This window comes from Protopterus annectens, chromosome 6.part0, assembly GCF_019279795.1.
Source record: "Protopterus annectens isolate FY-2018-M chromosome 6.part0, PAN1.0, whole genome shotgun sequence".
NCBI classification, from domain to species: Eukaryota; Metazoa; Chordata; order Ceratodontiformes; family Protopteridae; genus Protopterus; species Protopterus annectens.
Window position 1 is genome coordinate 1,979,048,331 of NC_056737.1, and position 21,685 is coordinate 1,979,070,015.

At 40.4% G+C, this 21,685-nt stretch overlaps 1 protein-coding gene across 1 annotated transcript in view; it reads left to right on the top strand.

Annotated features, from left to right (window-relative positions):
• Positions 1 to 21,685, top strand: part of LOC122804038 — a 712,415-nt gene that overhangs the window by 632,396 nt on the left and 58,334 nt on the right. Inside the window, exons 2-3 of the mRNA XM_044073715.1 lie at positions 1,147 to 1,205; positions 1,933 to 2,042. Of these exons, the coding sequence (XP_043929650.1) occupies positions 1,147 to 1,205; positions 1,933 to 2,042 (169 nt within the window). The remainder of the gene's footprint in view (positions 1 to 1,146; positions 1,206 to 1,932; positions 2,043 to 21,685) is intronic.

Here is a 21,685-nt window from a genome sequence, read left to right on the forward strand (position 1 = left end):
ATTTTCACTGAGAGTTTGACTTCTGTATTTCCAGTTATAGAAAGTTTTATAAGCAATTCACTTAAAGTTATTACAACAAGTTTTGCATCAATATGTATTTTCAGAGTAATAAGAGGTATGAAACTTTAATGTCTGACTTTATTGGCTGAACATAATCCTAAGAGGTTTACCAGAAAATTAACAATATTATGAGGGAAAGGGCAAAACAAAAAATGAAGCGAAATCAGAGACTTTCAGGAGCAGCTGAAGAGTATCCCAAGCAGAAACAAAGTACTCTTCTGGCAGAAGGTAAAACAGTTTATAATACCTTTTAGAAACTTCATTTAAAAGCTGTTTTACCTTCTGCAACTGTTTTTTGCACACCAGCACTGTCCAATGTTCGCCTCAGGGTTAAGACCTGATATTAACAGTACCTAGTGTTTAGCAGTCCTAAGCACTGTTAGGATCGGTCTTGCTCTAGGGAAGCACTTAACAGGCTTATCTCCTTACTTATTTCAGAAAGAAAATATGGTGCTCCATGAACTACATAAGGTTCTATGCTTGACTGTGTGGCAGTTTCATCACATAAGGATAGAATAAAACATATTTTCTAAAAGATAGATGGCCACTTGGAATGTTCTGCTAAGAAAGGTTATTATCTCACAGTGTTGTATGCTCAAGTAATAAATAAATACAAGGATGGAACAGAGTAGCTTATCTTACATTTGAAAATTATACCAAACTATTAATTTAAACTGATTCTACCAGGAGCGGCCTTAGTTCAACTGATGCCCTAGGCAAAAGAGCTACACGGCACCCCACCACCACACCACCCAGTGCCCCTATCCTAGTCTACCTACAAGAAATAAATACTGGAAAAGAGCCCCTACTACAGTGGTGCCCTAGGCGGCCACCTAGTTAGCCTATGCCTAAGGCCGGCTATGGATTCTACATTAGCCTTGAAGTTATTTTCAATACATTCAATGCCATTTAAAAGCCCATAAGCATCATTTTGAGGTTTAAACTTTTTGAAATGTTGCTCTCATACATTGCTAATGCTTTGGTCAGTGTTGTATGCGTATATTTAAACAGTACACGTTTACTTTGTAACTCGTTGGCCAGAGATAAAGATGGACTTGAAATAATGCTTTTTCTTTTCATTCACAGTGGCAAAGAAGATGCGGAAATGGTGTCAGAGGAAGAAATAGATAATTTGAAGACTTCAGGTAAGGTCCCTTGGCATTTTATAAATTGTGATATATGTACTTTCCTCTTTCTGATAATTATTCTATGTACTTTTCAAAAAGTAAAATAGGAGTTCTGGCTAGTTTCATCTGGGGAGGCTTAAGGGATATCGATGACAGAACTTATATTTTCAGCGTGAACTAGACAAAAGGATGCTACTCTGAAAATGTGGCATGATATAAAGAAATATGAGTTAGTTTGTGAAAGCCACAAAGTATTTCATGTGGCCACACTGTGTACATGGGAACTCCTTCTGAACACAATATGCCTCAGTCTGCACAGGACAGGATGATGATGTAAAAGTTATTCAAATGACAGAAATATACTTACTGATTAAGCCAGCATTGAGAATGGATTACATGTTTGCTGAAGGCAGTATTCAATAAACTGTCCTGATGGTAATGTGAGGCCTTAATCACCCCCAGCAACAAAAATGAACATGACCTTAGTTCAGTATTTTATTAAATCTGGTATTTCACTAGTGTAAGAAACATTGCATGTTGAACTGTAGCATTGATATAAACAGCACAGTTCCTGGGCATGTAACACATGCTGCTTAATGACAGGAACCAAATAGTTTCAATATACAGAATATTCTTGGAAGTACATGCTCTCCATTGAGTAATACATCATTACTTATGTACACATCATGTTGTTCCTTACAAAATGTGATTACTATATCTGCCTTTCATTAAATATTTTATTCAGAGTTACTAGTGCCAGAACTATCAGCTGAAGATACAGACAAAATCCAGAAAAACCCATACGGTGCAAAAAAACAACTTTATGAAGACACTACAGAACACCTAAAATTGTTGGTATGTTTCATTTTTATGTAATTCCAATGTTTGATTTAAACATATTTAATATAAGGAATTATGTTTATTTTGTCCAGTTTTATCTCATTGCTTTTGCTTTATCAGTTCCAAATCAGAAAACTTCTCTTTCCAGCATCGTAGGTAACTATGCCTACATTGTAGCATTTATATGTCATTCTGAGGTACATGTTTACACTTCCACATTTTCTCTTTCTGTTTTCCTGCCTACTTGGTTTATTATGGGCAGTGGAAGGCATACAATAGCCATAAAGTGGGATGCATACAGGAATATGCAGTCATGGAGCACTGAATGCTAACATCTCTGACTTCCAGCAAAATGGCCAAAATAAACAAACATAAAAAACAGTACTTTTCAAATCTCATGTCAAAATTTTCATCAATCAAGTGAGCATATTACCCCTCCACACACTACACGGGCTAATAGACTTACTGTATCTCCTTTTCTGCAACACATTGACCCCAAAGTGAATTTCTTAGTAATAAACCATACATTTGTTGAACAGATTAATAAATATCAAAATGCTTGATGTTTTTTTTATTTATTTTATTTGCAGTTTGTTTGCCAAGATAGTCCATTGTGTCATGACGAGCCTGTTTTCAGTGGAGTCCTGGGGAGAAAACACCAGAATAGTACAGAAAATCAAAGTAAATACAGAGAGTAAAAATACATAATAGTAATACACAGAATGCAAAATACATACATAATAGTAGTACAGAGGATACAACTGATACAGTACAAGATAAAAATTGTTAGAAGCAAAAAACTGGCGACTTCTATCATCTGTTTCCAACAATGCCTCTCAGCCTGGAAACATCAAACATATGGAGAAAAGCCCATAAAAAGTAGGCACAACTGGCCAAAAATCTGTACACTGATTAACATAAAATTTGCATACAAAATTATGTAATCCCTACCCTCTCCAACAGAATTGTGGGATACCACCAACATTCAAACAGGAATTGAAGAACAGAGAAAATATTAAAACACAAAGTATGCATATTTTTTTTTTCGGGCAGTAGCTATTGTTCTTTTTAGTTATGCCTTTATTAAACATGTTAGCATTTCTTTACCATGCTTTATAACAAAGTATTCAAATGTCTGTTTTCTATCACCATCATCATCAATGCTATTAAGAAATCTATTTCTCAGAGCTTTGTTTACCTCCTGAACTTTCACTGTTTTGCAAGACCTACTATTGAACATAATGGCATACCAGTGCTACAGAAAATAAAAGTATAAATCAGTACAAGAATTAATAAATGCAAACCATCATGGGACAATCACAGTGTTTCAAAGAATTACACTGGAATGTATTTATAGTCCACCTAAAACTACTATTAACAAGTTTAAGAAAATTATGAAAGATGTAATTACCTTTCACCAGGGAATATCAGTCACGTCCCTCACCTCCAGTCCAAATCCCTAATGGAGAAGGTATCTCAAAATTATTACTGGTCTCCTACAACTCAACTGCACTCCTCTCCAGCTGTAAAAACATCAAGCCCAGCAAAAGAAGATGTCAACTCAATAATCTGAGACTCAAAACAGCAGCAGAGTTTTGATTTTTGAAGCACCTTCCACAAATCTATGCTGTCAGTAAATTCTGCTTTTTTTATTTAATTTTTGCTTAAAGTCTGACCCTTTTCAAAGAGAAGAACAGCAGAATGTCACTTGTAACCAAATAATTAGTATTGTTTTTTCCCCCCTTTGGAAGAGAACTACATTGGAGGGTTAGATGCAGGCAAGCATGTATTTATTCATTTAGAAATTAAATCAACTGCACAGACCTGGGGAAAATAATGATATGTAATACAAGAAAACCAAATGTTACGGAAAAAGCTGATTGAACCAAAATGAATAATGCAGAAGACAAACAAGTCGAACAGGCAGCACAGCATAAAACAAACAAAGTTCTATGAAAAACAATGCTTTCACACTGAAGAAATGCCAGGTTTCTGGCATGAAAGTAATCACAAGCACTGAAGCTTAGCTCTCAGCCTTCCATCTAGAAAATACGGAACAATAGCTCTCATAATGTGGAACAAGTGGGCAAAATGTGGAAAACTTATTAAGAGCTTACTAACAACTTCAGCTAGGAAGCTCGTAGGATGGGTAAAATGTATAATTTTTACTTATGGAATAATTATTTTAATGAATTAATACAATTCATTATTTACCATGGATTAGGGTTACCACCTGTCCCACTTTGCGAGGGACAGTCCCTCTTTGAGCAGTTGTGTCCTGACAAAAAATATTAAAAATGGCAAATGTCCTGAGATTGTAGGACATAATTATGTCCCATATTTTATGTAATAGTTGCATAAAATAGTTATTTCTGTATCTAAAATACCTAAATGTTACAAGAAACAGAATAAGCAACTAAACTGCTACAAGAATAAGTTTTTATTTAGGCAAAAAAGTTAAGTTCTATCCTTTGTACTGACCATGGGTATGTGTCGGCCTGTAAAATCTGATGTGTGTCCTGAAAATGTCCCACTTTGGCCATTTGAAAATGTGGCAACCCTACCATGGATATCCATTAAAAAATGTGTTAACACTGAATATGTGACAGACCCTTTCAACATGGAACTTCGAGGAACATGAACTTTTTAAGACTCCAAATGAGGAATGTTCCTTGTAATGAGGTACACTTGAGAGGTATGCACTGAAAGTGTATGAGGAGGCTGTTATTAAGCTGAAATGGCTATGGACCAAGAAAAATCACAGTGCAATAAGCTCCTGAAAAAACAAACTGCATAATAGAAGGTAATTGCAAACTTGCAGAATTACTCGCAAACGTTAGAGTAGAAATACAAGCCCCACATGCAACAACAGCATCCCTTAGATGCATAAAACTACTTGAAAAAATGTAATATTGCAGTGGACAAAATGCAGAGCAGAACAAATAGGCATGTAGAAATATAACAACTAATACAGCAATCTACAAGCATGTAACACAGTCATTCCAGCAAAGACAGTAAATATGTAATCTCCAAGCAGTGGGTGCCAAACTCTGGTTGCACACACTCAGGAAGAAATTTATCTGTACTATATTCACATTAGCATTGCAATGAAGGAGCATGAGATGGCCGTATTAATAGAAACATATTACCATTTACACAAAATCAATATACACTTGCTGTAGAAAGCAATGCCCTAGAAAGGAAAGTTACCAAACCAAAGAGTGATGACAATCCAGAGGTTCCAAAAAGTTACCTTGAAAACCACTAACAACAGAAACAGAAATGCAATGGGTGTGACTTCAACATACCCCTTCATCCTCCTGATTGGACCATCCCTAACTTTACAGCTGGTACCATACACTGACTGTCCACTAATGACCACAAACTACTCCACGGACTGTGAATAGGTTCATAGGTTAGGTTCATAGGTTCATACTAGGCTATCTGCTCAAGGGCATTTATAAGCCTAGCCCAGAGTTTTGTGGCTTTCGCCACCCCTTTAGTTTGAAGGAAACTATGCCCATTATTTTGTTGTGCCTCTGTCAAGCAGTGACACTGAGGTAATCCCTGGGGTATATCTGCGATCTCCCATCCATTGGTCAAGATTTCTTTTGAACAAGGCCAGCGAGGTGCTCTGCCTCACATGTACCAGGATTTCGTTCCACAGCATAGGGAGTCTCTGGGTGATGAATCTGTCCCTCCAGCATGTCCTATTAATAACCGTGTCAAGGTTTAAGTCTCGCGCCCTTGTAGTTCTGAGGGATCTAGATTTTTTGAGGTGAAGCATGTTCATCAAATCTGGGTTTGACATGGCCTTGTATGTCAGGCACAGGTCACCTCTGAGCAAGCGGTAAGTGACTGAATAGAGCTGGAGTTCTTTCAGTCGGGCAGCATAAGACATATTTTTGAGACCCTTTATCCTTTTGGTGACGAACTTTTGGGGCCTTTCCAGCTGCTGCAGGTGTCAGGTCAGATACATTCCGAATGGGGCATTGTACTCAATCATTGGTCTGATGAGTGATGAGTACAGGGGACAATGACCTCCTTGATCTAGATGTGAATCCCTTCATGATCAGGTGGGCAATGTAGAAGGTCTTCCTAACTACTTTAGCAACGTGAGTGTCAAGCGAAGGTTACTGTCAACCTGGGTCCCCAGATCCTGATAACCTCTTCTGTGCTCAGTGGATTGTCACCTATATGGTAGCTAGGGGTAACCTTGTTTTTCCCGAAGGGTATGACTATGCATTTCTTGGCGTTTAACTTTAGGCCATGGATCTGGCACCAGTTATCCGTTTCTGTGAGACCCTTCTGAAGGATATCTGTGTCAGATGTGTTCTCGACTATGGCACCCAGTTTGCAGTCATCTGCAAACTTTGTCAGCCATAACCCTCCTGTGTTTGCTTGTACTTCAGAAAAGTAGATGCCAAACAAGAGTGGGCCCAGGACTGAGCCCTGTGGTACACCACTTGTGACAGGCTTTGAGTCTGACATGGCGCCAGCAACTCTGACCCTGTGGGTTCTGTCACTCAGCCAGTTTGCAACCCATCTTGTGATGTATGGGTTTACATTTAAGCTGATGAGTTTTTCAATGATACCTGAGTGGGGTATTGTGTCGAAAGCCTTTGCCAGGTCGAGGTAGGCTGTATGGACTGTCTTTCCCTCATCAATGGCCTTGGTGACTGTTTCGAAAAAGTCAACCAAGTTTAAAAGGCATGATCTGCCTTTGACAAAGCCAAACTGGGTTGGTCCAAAGTCTGCAAGTTCCCTATGTCTTTATTTATGAGTTCCATTATGATCCTCTCCATAGCTTTGCAGATCAGGCGTGTCAAGCTGATGGGATGGTAATTTCCAGGGTCGGTGGAGGCACCGCCTTTGTGAAGTGGGACCACAGTTGCCGTGCGCCACTCCTTGGGTACGTATCCTGAGGTGAGGCTAAGATTAAACAGCTGTCCTAACTGCGGGTTTAATTCCTCATTGAGTTCGTGGAGCACACAGCCGGGGACACCATCCGGTCCCATGGATGCTGTGTTTTTCGCCTTGGAGAGAGCAGTTTTCATCTGGGCATTAGAGATGTTTGGGGGGCTACAATCCTCTGGTATAGATATCTCTCCTTTTGGGGGGGGGAGAAGTTTGCACTGAACCTGTCAGCCAGTATGTTGGCAATGTCTGTAGGTTCAGTAATTTTCACATCATTTTGAGCTAATTCTGAGCATATCTGGGAGTTTCCTCCCAGGTTTCTGACATAGCTAAAGAAGGCCTTATGATTGTCTTTTGAGTCCTTAGCGATTTTTCTCTCAAAATTTGCCTTGGATGATTTTATGAGAGCTCTTAGTTTTTTACTTATAATGATCAAAGGTGTCTTACCTTTTAAGGATTTTGCTCTATCTTGTAGTAGCTTCCTCCTTTTGTTGTAGAGCTTGTTTATGGCTGGGGTCCACCAGACTGGACGCTTGCCTTTGGTACAAAGAGTCTTTGTTTTGTTTGGGATTGCCTGATCCATGCAGTCCTGTAGATGCTGGTAGAAGGCATTTGTAAGTGATTCAGCGGCTTGAGTAATGTTTTCCGCTGGCTCGGGGGCCTTAAAGGAGACCACACTAGTCTTTAGAAGTGTGAAGTCGGCTTTTGAGAAGTTCTTCACTGTGGTCTTTTTTATCTCAGGTGGGGGCGGGATGAGGACCTCCAGTGAGATTAGTTTATGATCTGATCTCACCAGTGAGGGGTATACTTCCGGTGTTGAACATTGTGATCCCATGTTCGTGATGATGAGATCAAGTATGTTTTCACCTCTTGTGGGGATGGTGACTAGTTGTTCCATGGCATTTGAGTTTATGAACTCCAGGAACCTTTGGGCTAGAGTGTTTGGGCTTGCGTAGTGATCCCAGTCTATATTAGGGTAGTTGAAGTCACCTAGTATGATGGTGTTTGGAGATACATTTATCCCCTTCAGTGTTTTCAGGAAAGCTATGTGAGGTTCCTGAGTTTGAGAGGGTGGCCTGTAACATGCTACAAATTGCAGAGCAGTCTTGCCTATGGTTAATTGCACCTGGATGGACTCCGATGCATCATGCGTTGCCACCAACCTTGAGGTGTGGGTGTCCTTGATGAATATGGACACCCCCCCTCCTTTCTTGGTGTTGTCCGGATTTTGGGGCCGAACGCATGATATGAGGTAAAACCTGATAGTGCTGGGGTGCTCTCAGGAGCCTTGAACCAGGTTTCAGTCACAGCACAGACATCGATGTTCTCCATACTGAGAAGGGCCTCGAGTGCGTGCATCTTGAGGTTGAGACTTCTGCATTGAGCAGCATTACCCTTAGTTTTTTTCCTTTTTGTGTTAGACACTGGTAGGTTTAGCATTTGAGCCATGCCTAAAAAAGGCACTATAGGGGTGGCAAGAGCCTTTGCCAATATCCGGAAGCCCAGGGGTGACAGGTGCAAGCCATCCCTTGCGAAGCAGCGTGGCTTGTCCAGCATGTCATCTCAGGCAGACAGACATTGGATCCCCTTTGAATGACACCAGAGTTTAAGCCAATTATTAAAGCTGATCATCTTATCTCTGTATTGTGGCATCATTCTTGGTGAAGGTAGGATACTGCTCAAGGTCAGGGTCATACCTGCCTGGGCTACATAATCAGAGAGCTCCTCGATGTCTCTTTTCATGTAGTCCAAGGTGGTACGTCTCAGGTTGTTTACACCAGCGTGGACAATGACTGAGTCGTACTTGTACCTGCTGTTGAGAGACCTGAGTGCTTGCGTTATGTGGCGGATTCTAGCGCCCAACAGGCAGCTTACTGTGACCTTCTCCTTACTCAATCTGGTGAGCGGGACGTCAGTGTGTCTGACTATGGAGTCACCAATGACGAGTGTGTCTGGCATTGTGTTTGCCTTAAGGGCTGTGACTGTTTGGCACACTGACTGTGTGGTCTATGTGTTGCATGTGTTGTGTCCTGAGGTGGTAGTTGTTTGGGTGTCTGCTTTGGTGGCCTCTGCTGTTTTGGTAGATTTTTGATCAGAGCCTCCGAGTATGTCTTTGTGTGTTTATGTGTATGATTTGAAGTTGTGATAGTACTATGTGAGACTGGGTATGTGGTGTGTGTGGTTACCTTCTCCTCCTGTCTGGTCTTGCCAGTCCTATGTTGAGAGAGCTCAGCCTCCAGTTTGGCTGTATAGTTGCATCTCTCACATGTATTTGTGTTTTGTGGGATAAGGAGAGGGTTGTCTGTGTACATGAGGCAATTGTAACATTGCCTCAATATTCCCAGGTTCACCAGCTGAGCAGGAGAGGACACTAGCAACTGATCCCTCGACATGCTAGAAGGAATAGACAAAAACTTAAAAAAAGACTCCGGGGGATGTGGGTGATCGAGAAGGGGTTTTTAGGCTGGTGGGGTACTATCTATAATAAAAGTGCTATATCAAGGTGAGAAAGTACTGTAGGAGCAAGTGCTAGGTTTTACAGATAGAGAATAGTCTACTTAGGAATCAAGTAGAGATGAACTTTTTAGTTATAGGATATGCTGGTAAGATCAGTAGTACAGTTCAAGGAAGGCTGTTTTAAGGGAAAATTTGAAGAGTAGACTTTAGGTGGCCCGAATAGTTTAACCCTGATTAACCACTGCTGCTCTTGTGTGCTACAGTGGCAACTCCGCGCTAAATCGCGCTAACGCGCGTTTAGCATGTTTTATAGCAGGGAGCTTCCCACTCCCACTGGTAAGCAGAGAAACTTCCTTCCTTCCAAATAAGGATGTGTAACAGTAACAGGAACTAAAACAAAGCCCAGGGATCAGCAAATTCTGAAAATGGACTACTCTAGTTCAGTAAGGCGGGAAAACAAGAGATATTTTTTTTTTTTTTTTTTTTTCTTTTTTGTCAGAAACAAGGAAAAAACAGACAGTAAATGCTTTAAATGCTCTAAATCGGCTAGCGTAAGTAGATAATATGATGTAATAAAAGTAATTTATGCTTGACACAGTTTATGTCTGAATGGGACTCCTCTTCTTTCCGTCTCTTTTATTAATGTCCCCCTTTCTACTTGCATTATCCAGGATTCCAGAGCTTTTTTGCCAGCAGCCCAGCAACCATATTGTATTTACTAGGCAATGTTAGACAGACCAACTACTAGTACTAGTAGCAATGTCACCCACATTTTGAAAAACTCACGCCACAGTCTCTGAGTCTAACAGGCAGTCATGTACTGCGTCAAAAAGCTTATGTTATCATTCACACCCCTACACGTGGATGACATTGCAGGATATGCTGGCGATGCATGATGACATCAGCTGAAACTTAAAACTGTAAATAAAAGTAAAAAAAAAAATTTGGAATTAAAAGGGGCCACTCGGAAATTTGTGGTACTCTACTACTTTGCCCTACAAATTGGTAAATACCGAGGAATTCAGTACAGTTGAGAAGTATTTTTCTGACCAATTACTCCTATTTCTGTTTTTAACGAAGTTTACTAAATTTCATATTATGAAAGAAAATAGAAAGGGGGACATTAATAAAAGAGACGGAAAGAAGAGGAGTCCCATTCAGACATAAACTGTGTCAAGCATAAATTACTTTTATTACATCATATTATCTACTTACAAAATCCCAGGACTATCTTTTGCTTTTTAAAAATTAACTGCTAGCAATACATTTCAGTTGTGTGAGTTTTTTTCATGAATTAATTGAGTATTCAATACCTGTTTGCATAGCTTCAGGGTTTGTAATGTATTGTTTATGTCACCATGCTTGGAAGTATGTCAAAGCAAACATGTTTTACCAGTATCTAGTCAATTGCCGTAAACAAACATCAATTGGTAAACTAACTCAACTCATGGCGCATTTGTAATGCCCTTTGTTGAAATGTAACTCATATCTGAACCATGCTAGAGAGATAACAGTATCACATGCATGGGCACTCACAGGATTTTTTGCAGCGGGTGCAAACCTGGAGGCCAGAGCTCCGAGTATATCTGTTTATGTGTGGATAACCAAGCACTCCTGCTGTATTCCACACTGTAGTACAGAAATTGATGGCGTCTCTGTGGATTTATAGTGTTATGAAATAAGATTTCAGCGTAACTGTAATAATGAACTCATTCATGTAAAAAATACAAAGTTTCTGGGTAACTGTAATTTTTAAAAACAAAAACTGAACGTACTGTATTGTTGTAAGTTTAGGCCTACGAATCCTATGGCCAATATGTGTTTCTACACATGCAGTTTGTGGGGTCTCTGTCTGTTCCACAAACAGAGCAGTGACAGCACCTTTCACGGTACCTATTTAGCAATTTAATAAAGCTGCGATCTGATCTTTGATGTCCATCCCTAGCAGCAGAGCCAGATCGAGGTCAAATGGGATCCTAGGCCTAATAATAGATTGCTCCCCCCAGGGCAGCCCCTCCTGTGGCAAACCCCTACCCCCACAAAGCAGCCCCCTCGCCAGCCATTCCAGTGTTCCATTACTTGGCGATTTCTCCCCATTTACCATAAACACTGCTTAAACCTGTCAGTATGCATACTGCTTTCTTATTACTTCTGCAGTGATTACAGATATTGAAATAATAGCACAAACACTGATAGCCATTTGCTAACAAACAATACAGTCTCACAGTGAAAATAGACTTGGCATGAGCAGTAAACTTCTCTGCCCTTGAAACTCACATTCATTGATACAGCATTAAAACTCACATTCAAAGAAAATGCATCTGGCAGTGGAGGATTAAGTTTACTTTTGGGCTGTTTTCAAACCATAGGCTCCTTGCACACATTTTAAGACCATGCATACATGTATATGTTGTTTGATTCACCTTCCTGATTGTATTAAATTATATTCCTTGTATAATACACCACTTGATTGAATGTGTTTTGAACATTCTTTCTAAAAGCAATGAAAAAAATGTATGAACCAATAATGACAAAACTACCCATTTCAGAAAATTTCAACAATAAAAGGCCACGCATATTACCCTCAGCTCAGTTAGGGGCACATAGATTCAGCGTGTTAGACCACTGCTCAGCTACGGGCACTCATTTTGCACCAGTTAAACCATTGCTCATCTACGGGCAGATGCACTCACTCTGTTAAACTGTAGCTCAGCTGTGAGCACATCTGGCATTTTTTATTCTTTTGTTACCTCACATGTCTTCAATATAAATGGGCTATTTCATTACATTTTACATAAATTGTGGTTTTATGTGTACATATTTGTCAGGGACTTGTTTCCTGCTTATTTTGAAAAAAAAAAATTGGTGTTGTGGGGACTCAAACCATGAATGCCTGCTCTTCAGGCTACATCTCTACCACTACGCTATTGCTTTCTGGCTAATTTTGCATATTTAGTTCTTATATGCTTTCCCACTGACTGCTAACTGTAGCTGCACTACGGGCACGCCAGCACAAACGAGCGCACTCACGGTTAAACATCTTTACAATTTAAAAAAATATATAACATGTTCATTTATATATTTTATGTTCATAGTCTGTGGGGGCATGTGTTGTGTTGTGTTTATTCACATTTCCGTGGACTCTGTTGTGGGTGTTTACTTTGGGCACTTTTACACTTCTGGGGGCGTGTCCGCTTGCAGGGCTTGGCCTACAGACACGCCCCCTACTGTCTTACATGGACCGTGTTAGACTTAGGTGTGATTCAGCATGCTCTCATGAATATGCAAAGCATGCTGACATCACTCCGTTTAATTGCAGCCTCCGTGTAAGAGTTATAACTCTTACACAGAGGCTTCGTGAATCCTTGCCAATGCTTTCACACTGAAGAAATGCCAGGTTTCTGGCATGAAAGTAATCACAAGCACTGAAGCTTAGCTCTCAGCCTTCCATCTAGAAAATACGGAACAATAGCTCTCATAATGTGGAACAAGTGGGCAAAATGTGGAAAACTTATTAAGAGCTTACTAACAACTTCAGCTAGGAAGCTCGTAGGATGGGTAAAATGTATAATTTTTACTTATGGAATAATTATTTTAATGAATTAATACAATTCATTATTTATCATGGATATCCATTAAAAAATGTGTTAACACTGAATATGTGACAGACCCTTTCAACATGGAACTTCGAGGAACATGAACTTTTTAAGACTCCAAATGAGGAATGTTCCTTGTAATGAGGTACACTTGAGAGGTATGCACTGAAGGTGTATGAGGAGGCTGTTATTAAGCTGAAATGGCTATGGACCAAGAAAAATCACAGTGCAATAAGCTCCTGAAAAAACAAACTGCATAATAGAAGGTAATTGCAAACTTGCAGAATTACTTGCAAACGTTAGAGTAGAAATACAAGCCCCACATGCAACAACAGCATCCCTTAGATGCATAAAACTACTTGAAAAAATGTAATATTGCAGTGGACAAAATGCACAGCAGAACAAATAGGCATGTAGAAATATAACAACTAATACAGCAATCTACAAGCATGTAACACAGTCATTCCAGCAAAGACAGTAAATATGTAATCTCCAAGCAGTGGGTGCCAAACTCTGGTTGCACACACTCAGGAAGAAATTTATCTGTACTATATTCACATTAGCATTGCAATGAAGGAGCATGAGATGGCCGTATTAATAGAAACATATTACCATTTACACAAAATCAATATACACTTGCTGTAGAAAGCAATGCCCTAGAAAGGAAAGTTACCAAACCAAGGAGTGATGACAATCCAGAGGTTCCAAAAAGTTACCTTGGAAACCACTAACAACAGAAACAGAAATGCAATGGGTGTGACTTCAACGTACCCCTTCATCCTCCTGATTGGACCATCCCTAACTTTACAGCTGGTACCGTACACTGACTGTCCACTAATGACCACAAACTACTCCACGGACTGTGAATGCACTTGCATTATCCAGGATTCCAGAACTTTTCTGCCAGCAGCCCGGCAGCCATATTGTATTTACTAGGCAATGTTAGACTGACCAACTACTAGTACTAGTAGCAATGTCACCCACATTTTGAAAAACTCACGCCACAGTCTCTGAGTCTAACAGGCAGTCATGCACTGCGTCAAAAAGCTTATGTCATCATTCACACCCCTACACGTGGATGACATTGCAGGATATGCTGGCGATGCGTGATGACATCAGCTGAAACTTAAAACTGTAAATAAAAGTAAAAAAAAAAATTGGGAATTAAAAGGGGCCACTCGGAAATTTGTGGTACTCTACTACTTTGCCCTACAAATTGGTAAATACCGAGGAATTCAGTAAGTTGAGAAGTATTTTTCTGACCAATTACTCCTATTTCTGTTTTTAACGAAGTTTACTAAATTTCATATTATGAAAGAAAATAGAAAGGGGGACATTAATAAAAGAGACGGAAAGAAGAGGAGTCCCATTCAGACATAAACTGTGTCAAGCATAAATTACTTTTATTACATCATATTATCTACTTACAAAATCCCAGGACTATATTTTGCTTCTTAAAAATTAACTGCTAGCAATACATTTCAGTTGTGTGAGTTTTTTTCATGAATTAATTGAGTATTCAATACCTGTTTGCATAACTTCAGGGTTTGTAATGTATTGTTTATGTCACCATGCTTGGAAGTATGTCAAAGCAAACATGTTTTACCAGTATCTAGTCAATTGCCGTAAACAAACATCAATTGGTAAACTAACTCAACTCATGGTGCATTTGTAATGCCCTTTGTTGAAATGTAACTCATATCTGAACCATGCTAGAGAGATAACAGTATCACATGCATGGGCACTCGCAGGATTTTTTGCAAGGGGTGCAAACCTGGAGGCCAGAGCTCCGGGTATATCTGTTTATGTGTGGATAACCAAGCACTCCTGCTGTATTCCACACTGTAGTACAGAAATTGATGGCGTCTCTATGGATTTATAGTGTTATGAAATAAGATTTCAGCGTAACTGTAATAATGAACTCATTCATGTAAAAATATAAAGTTTCTGGGTAACTGTAATTTTTAAAAACAAAAACTGAACGTACTGTATTGTTGTAAGTTTAGGCCTACGAATCCTATGGCCAATATGTGTTTCTGCACATGCAGTTTGTGGGGTCTCTGTCTGTTCCACAAACAGAGCAGTGACAGCACCTTTCACGGTATATATTTAACAATTTAATAAAGCTGCGATCTGATCTTTGATGTCCATCCCTAGCAGCAGAGCCAGATCAAGGTCAAATGGGATCCTAGGCCTAATAATAGATTTCTCCCCCCAGAGCAGCCCCTCCTATGGCAAACCCCTACCCCCACAAAGCAGCCCCCTCGCCAGCCATTCCAGTGTTCCATTACTTGGCGATTTCTCCCCATTTACCATAAACACTGCTTAAATCTGTCAGTATGCATACTGCTTTCTTATTACTTCTGCAGTGATTACAGATATTGAAATAATAGCACAAACACTGATAGCCATTTGCTAACAAACAATACAGTCTCACAGTGAAAATAGACTTGGCATGAGCAGTAAACTTATCTGCTTTTGAAACTCACATTCATTGATACAGCATTAAAACTCACATTCAAAGAAAATGCATCTGGCCAGTGGAGGATTAAGTTTACTTTTGGGCTGTTTTCAAACCATAGGCTCCTTGCACACATTTTAAGACCATGCATACATGTATATGTTGTTTGATTCACCTTCCTGATTGTATTAAATTATATTCCTTGTATAATACACCACTTGATTGAATGTGTTTTGAACATTCTTTCTAAAAGCAATGAAAAAAATGTATGAACCAATAATGACAAAACTACCCATTTCAGAAAATGTCAACAATAAAAGGCCACTCAGATATCTTTCATTACAATCCATCAATATCAGTCAATAAGTACAATCTCCGCAGAAGTAAAAGTCATCTGAATAATTCCACATTAAAGACAACTGTAACAAAATAAGAGGTTGCTAATAGCAGACAACTTTACATTTTGGTGTTTCATCTACAAATTCAGTGCCTGCTGCCCTTTAAGAATTAAATTGCCAATGTTACATTAAGAAAAATGGTAAACTAGTAATATAGCAATAGGGAATGACTGACGAACTAACAAGTTCAGTTAATAGGCATCGCATACAAAGGAGGGCATATTCAGGAGTGCAGAACCCCTATACCCACTTAAAATGCACCAAATAATCAGCAATTAAAAGGGCACTGCAATACCAGTACTCCATCTGGATGGTGTGGGAGTAGAATCCACAACCTTCTGCATCAAAGGCAATTATGTCACTAACACTGCTTTCAAAGTTTACAAAGCAGAGACTATTTGCTAAACAAAATAGTTAGTTCCACATTGAAAACAGATTTAGCATGAGCAACAGTAACATTCTCTTCCCTTGAAACTTACATTTTCATGAAAATGTACTGAAACTCATAATTCCTTGAAAATTCACTGGAACTCATAATTCCCCTGAAACTGTACTGACACTCAAACTCACAATTCCATCAGCAGTCTGGTAGTTGGTGTAGAGGATTCAGGTTCTTGTGTCCACCAAAGCTCACAATTCCTTCAACAGTCTGGTAGTTAGAGTAGAGGATTCAGGCTCTTGTCTCCACAGAAGCTCACAATTTCTTCTGCAGTCTGGTAGTTGGTGTAGAGGATTCAGACTGTCATCTGGGCGGTGCAGTGGTGCAGTGGTTAATGTTGTTGCCTCACAGCAAGAGGTTCTCTGGTTTGATTCTCGGCTGGGGTGCCTTCTGTGTGGAGTTTGCATGTTCTCCCTGTGTTCACGTGGGTTTCCTCCGGGTACTCCGGTTTCCTCCCACATTTCAAAGACATGCATCTGGAGCATTTCTCCCCAGGCCTCCTCTGAAAACAGGCTCTGTGGAACCTAGTCGGACATTCCCAGTTAACAAATAATAAATAAATCTCCTGTAACCAAGTTTCAGGGTCAAGCTGATCAACGTAATTGAGAAAGCAGCTTCCCCCTCAACTAGGGCATTATATACCATACCTCTGTACCTCTCAACCTCTATGAGGAAATTTAGACAAAACCTAAAATAATGGGGGGACAAAGGCCCAAAAATAGGGACGGATTTTAAATATTGCTCTTACAAACTTAGAAAGGTGCTAGAATAGCAGGATTTGTGTTAGCATGCATTTTCCTGGTGGATATGAAATCTGAAACTCATATATATATATGTCATTATTTAGTTACATTAATCCTCTGTGAATTGCCAGAAAACCACAAATGTTATGAGGAATAGGCCAAAAATATGAAGCAAAAATCTGGACAGCATACCTCTCAACCTCTTAGTGCAAGAAATCTAGACAAAGCCTAAAATAATGGGGATACAATGGTCCAAAAATAGGGATAGATTTTAAATATTGCTCATTTTAACTTACATTAATTGCTAGAATAGCAGGATTTGTGTTAGCATACATTTTCTGAAGGTTATGAAGTCAAACCCATATATATGTCATTTTTTAGTAACTTCAGTCCTCTGTAAATTGCCAGAAAGCCACAAATATTATGATAAACAGACCAAATCTGTCATACTAAATCTGTACATTTGTAGCATATCATTGCTGGAGCCTTCCTGTGTCCTGACACAGTGCTCTTCAAACTATCTGGAGATATACAGAGCTGAGTATATTTTTCTGGCACTTCAGAGTTGTGTACTGGTAATTGTTGTTTGACTAATTTTATATCATTGCTGGTTGACTTCAGAGTTGTGCACTGCTATTTTTGCTTCACTGTATAGTTTTTCAGAGCTCTCCTGAAGGTGTTGGTTTTCCCCTATCCACCCTCCCTATTCCTGTCTTGTTTAAATTAGGAGGCTTTTGCAATTGCCCGCCCCTACTGTAGATTTGATCTGGAACACTCCCCCCCAGTTACATCTCTTTACCTCATTCTACCTAATAGACCCCTTCTGCACTTGTTTTTAGTCATTTTTAATTTAATTGCATTTTTTAAACTGTTTGGTCTAACATTGCTACATACACAAGTGTACTAGCTTGCACTGCATTTGAATTGTTTTTACTGCTGTTTTTAGCTACTTTTCTGTATATAAAAAAAAAAAATCTAAGCCTGTTTCCTACCTTTCCTGTAACTAGTGTAGTCCACATTCAGATTTGCTGTATCCAGGACTGTATGTAAGCTTCTGAGCCCCCCCAAGGTTCCTGTGTTGGTGGGAAGCCTTCTAGCTTATCAGTGGGAGTGGTAAGCACTAGGTAACCTATCTACCACATAAGGAGTGGTTCTGGCCCAGAAATTGTAGTTAATGGCCGTTTGGGCAGTTTTTCCATCTCTCTCAACTTTCTGATTTAAAAGCCCACATTTGCACTTGTCCCCCCCCCCCCTTCCTGTAACTAGATTAGTCCAGATACAGATTCTTAGTTTTAGCACTTGAATTTGCTTATTCATGATTAGCACTTGTTCAGAACTTGTTGTAAGCACTAAATAACTTACTAATTACTACAGCACTCAACCTTCCTCATTACCTAGAGGAAAACAGTTTTGGTACTTACTTTCCTCACTTGCTTGGAGAAAAACAGCTCTTGCACTCACTTTCCTCACTTATCTAGAGGAAAATAGTTTTTTTTATTCAGGCATGTCCAAGGGTCAGCTCCCAGTGTTCTCTCCTGTCTATCTGATGAATCTGAGCATCTTGGGGCAATGTAGAAATTGCCTCATGTACACAGACAACCCTCTCCTCCTACCACCCAACACTACAACCTGTGAGAGATGCACTTATCTAGCCAAACTGGACGTAAAGCTCTCTCCAACCAAGACTGAACTTGACAGTCAAAAGAAGAGGGTAAACACTTGCACAGCACCATACTCATCACATAGTCTCACTAAATCTACACCACCAAAATCCACACATAGAAACACAAAAACATTCACTGGGGCTCTCAATAATAATCTCAAGCAACAGACACCTCCAAATCAGAAATACAAACAACCTCCACCCCCCCAACACAACCCAAATGGCACACAGCCCACAGACTCAGTGTGCCACTCAACCACAGCCAGTAGGGCAAAACAACGTACCCAACACACTAGTCATAGGTGACTCTATAGTCAGGCACACTGATGTCCCACTCACCAGGCTAAACAAGGAGAAGGTTACTGTCAGCTGGCTATCGGGTGCCAGGATTCCGCCACATAACCCACGCACTCAGGTCACACCACAACAAGTACAAATATGACTCTGTCATTGTCCATGTTTGGTGTGAATGACCTGAGACGTACCTCCCTGGACTACATGAAAAGAGACATGGAAGAGCTCTCTGATCTTGTAGCCCAGGCAGGTATGACCCTAGCCCTGTGTAGCATTCTGCCATCACCCAGAATGATGCCGCAGTACAAGGACAAAATGATTGACTTCAACAATTGGCTAAGCTTCTGGTGTCATTCTAAAGGTATCCAGTATCTGTCTGCCTGGGATGACATGATCGACAGACCATGATGCTTTGCCAGAGATGGCCTGCACCTGTCACCCCTGGGATTGGGATACTGGCTAAGGTTCTTGCTGCCCCTATAGTGCCTTTTTTAGGCAAGGTTCAAATGACAAATTCACCACCATAACAGGAACAGGCAAGCAAAAACTGAGGGTGATGCTACTCAATACTAGAAGTCTAAATCTCAAAATGCACTCATTCGAGGTACTCCTTAAAATGGAGAACATCGATATCTGTGCAGTGACTGAGACCTGGTTCAAGGCTCCAGAGAGCACCCCTGCCCTACCAGGCTATAATGCATACCACACTTTTCGGCCATGTAACCTGGACCAGAACACCAAACGCAGAGGTGTGTCCATATTCATTAAGGATGTCCACACCTCCTGGCTAGTTGCTCAGCATAATGCAGCCGAGGTTACCCAAGTGCAACTAACTCTGGACAAAACTGCAATCCAAATTGTAGCTTGCTACAGATCCCCCACCATGCCCCAGGATTCCCACTCCTCTTTTCTTGATGTACTGGAAAATATTAGGGTTCAACCAAACACCCTAATAATGGGTGATTTCAACTACCCCACCATTAACTGGGAAAGCTACTCATGTAGCAACTCCTTCGCTCAACACTTTCTGGAATTCATAAACTCCAATGCCCTGGATCAACTTATCCACACCCCCACCAGGGGCAACAATATCCTAGACCTAGTCATTACCAGCATTAGTGACCAGTGTTTCACACCTGAAGTCAACTCCTCGTTGGTCTGATCCGACCATAAGCTAATCACCCTTGACATCCACATCCCGCCCCCATCCCCCATTAAGGAAACCATGGTAAAAAAAATTTCTCCAAAGCCAACTTCATGCTTCTTAAGACAGAAGTGGTGAACTTCATGACACCCATGCAGATGGACAATACAGTTACGACTGCTGAATCCTACACAATTGCCCTTTATAAGCACTTACACGAGTGCATGGATTGTGCTATCCCAAACAGAACCAAGACGCTATCCTCCAAAAAATAGAAGGCAATCTGGTGGTCCCCTGCCATAAACAAACTGTACAACAGAAGGAAGAAACTGTTGCAAAAGAGAGTAAAATCCCATGAGTGGAGGAGCTCCCTGGTCAGCCTCATTAAGAAGCTGTGATCCCTGATAAAATCCTCCAAAGCTAGTTACGAAAACAAAATCACCACTGATTCTAAAGACAACCACAAAGCATTCCATAGCTATGTCAAGAATCTCAATGGCAACACTCAGATCTGCTCTGAGTTACAGCACAATGGCACTAAATATACAGAGCCAACTGATATTGCCAACATCCTGGCAGATAGGTTCAGTGCTAACTTTACCCCCCCCCCACCCCCTAAAGAGACCATCTCTATACCAGAAGAATGAAAAATTCCTGTAATCATGGCTGCACAGGTAAAAATCACACTCTACAAAGCCAAGAACACAGCATCCGTGGGAACAGACAATATCCCAGGTTGCATTCTACATGAACTACAGAACGAACTGGCACCCCACCTTAGTACCATGTTTAATCATAGCTTCACCTCAGGCTTTGTGCCTGCTGAATGGTGCAGAGCGACGTTTATCCCACTCCAAAGGGGGGAGCCACCATGGTTCCCCGGGAACTACCACCCTGTCAGCCTACTGAACCTGGTCTGCAAAGCCATGGAACTTATAAACAAAGACATTGGTTATTTCCAAACTCTGGAGCCCACCCAGTTCAGATTTGTAAAAGGCAGATCATGTCTCCTAAACCTGATAGACTTTTTTGAAGCAGTCACCAAAGCCGTAGAAGAGGGTAAGGTGGTTCACACAGCCTATCTACATCTTGCCAAGGCTTTTGACACCATCCCCCACTCTGGAATTATAGATAAACTCACTAAACTAGGTATAAATCCCTATGTCACAAGATGGGTTGCCAACTGGCTCACTGACAGAACCCACACTGTGAAAGTAGCAGACTCCGAATCCGACTTCAGACCAGTGACAACTGGAGTACCACAGAGTTCAGTCCTGGGTCCTCCCCTGTTTGGTATCTACTTCTCTAAAGTACAGGCTAACACAGAAGGTCTTTGGCTAATGAAGTTCGCAGATGACTACAAACTAGGAGCCATAATCAAAACTCCTAACGATGTGGACATCCTACAAAAGGGCCTCACTGAGACAGATGCCTGGTGTCAAAGCCATGGCCTCAAGCTCAGTGCCAAAAAGTGCATTGTCATCCCCTTTGGTAAAAACTCTGTACCCATGAACTACAACATAGGTGGTAGTATACTTAACACTGA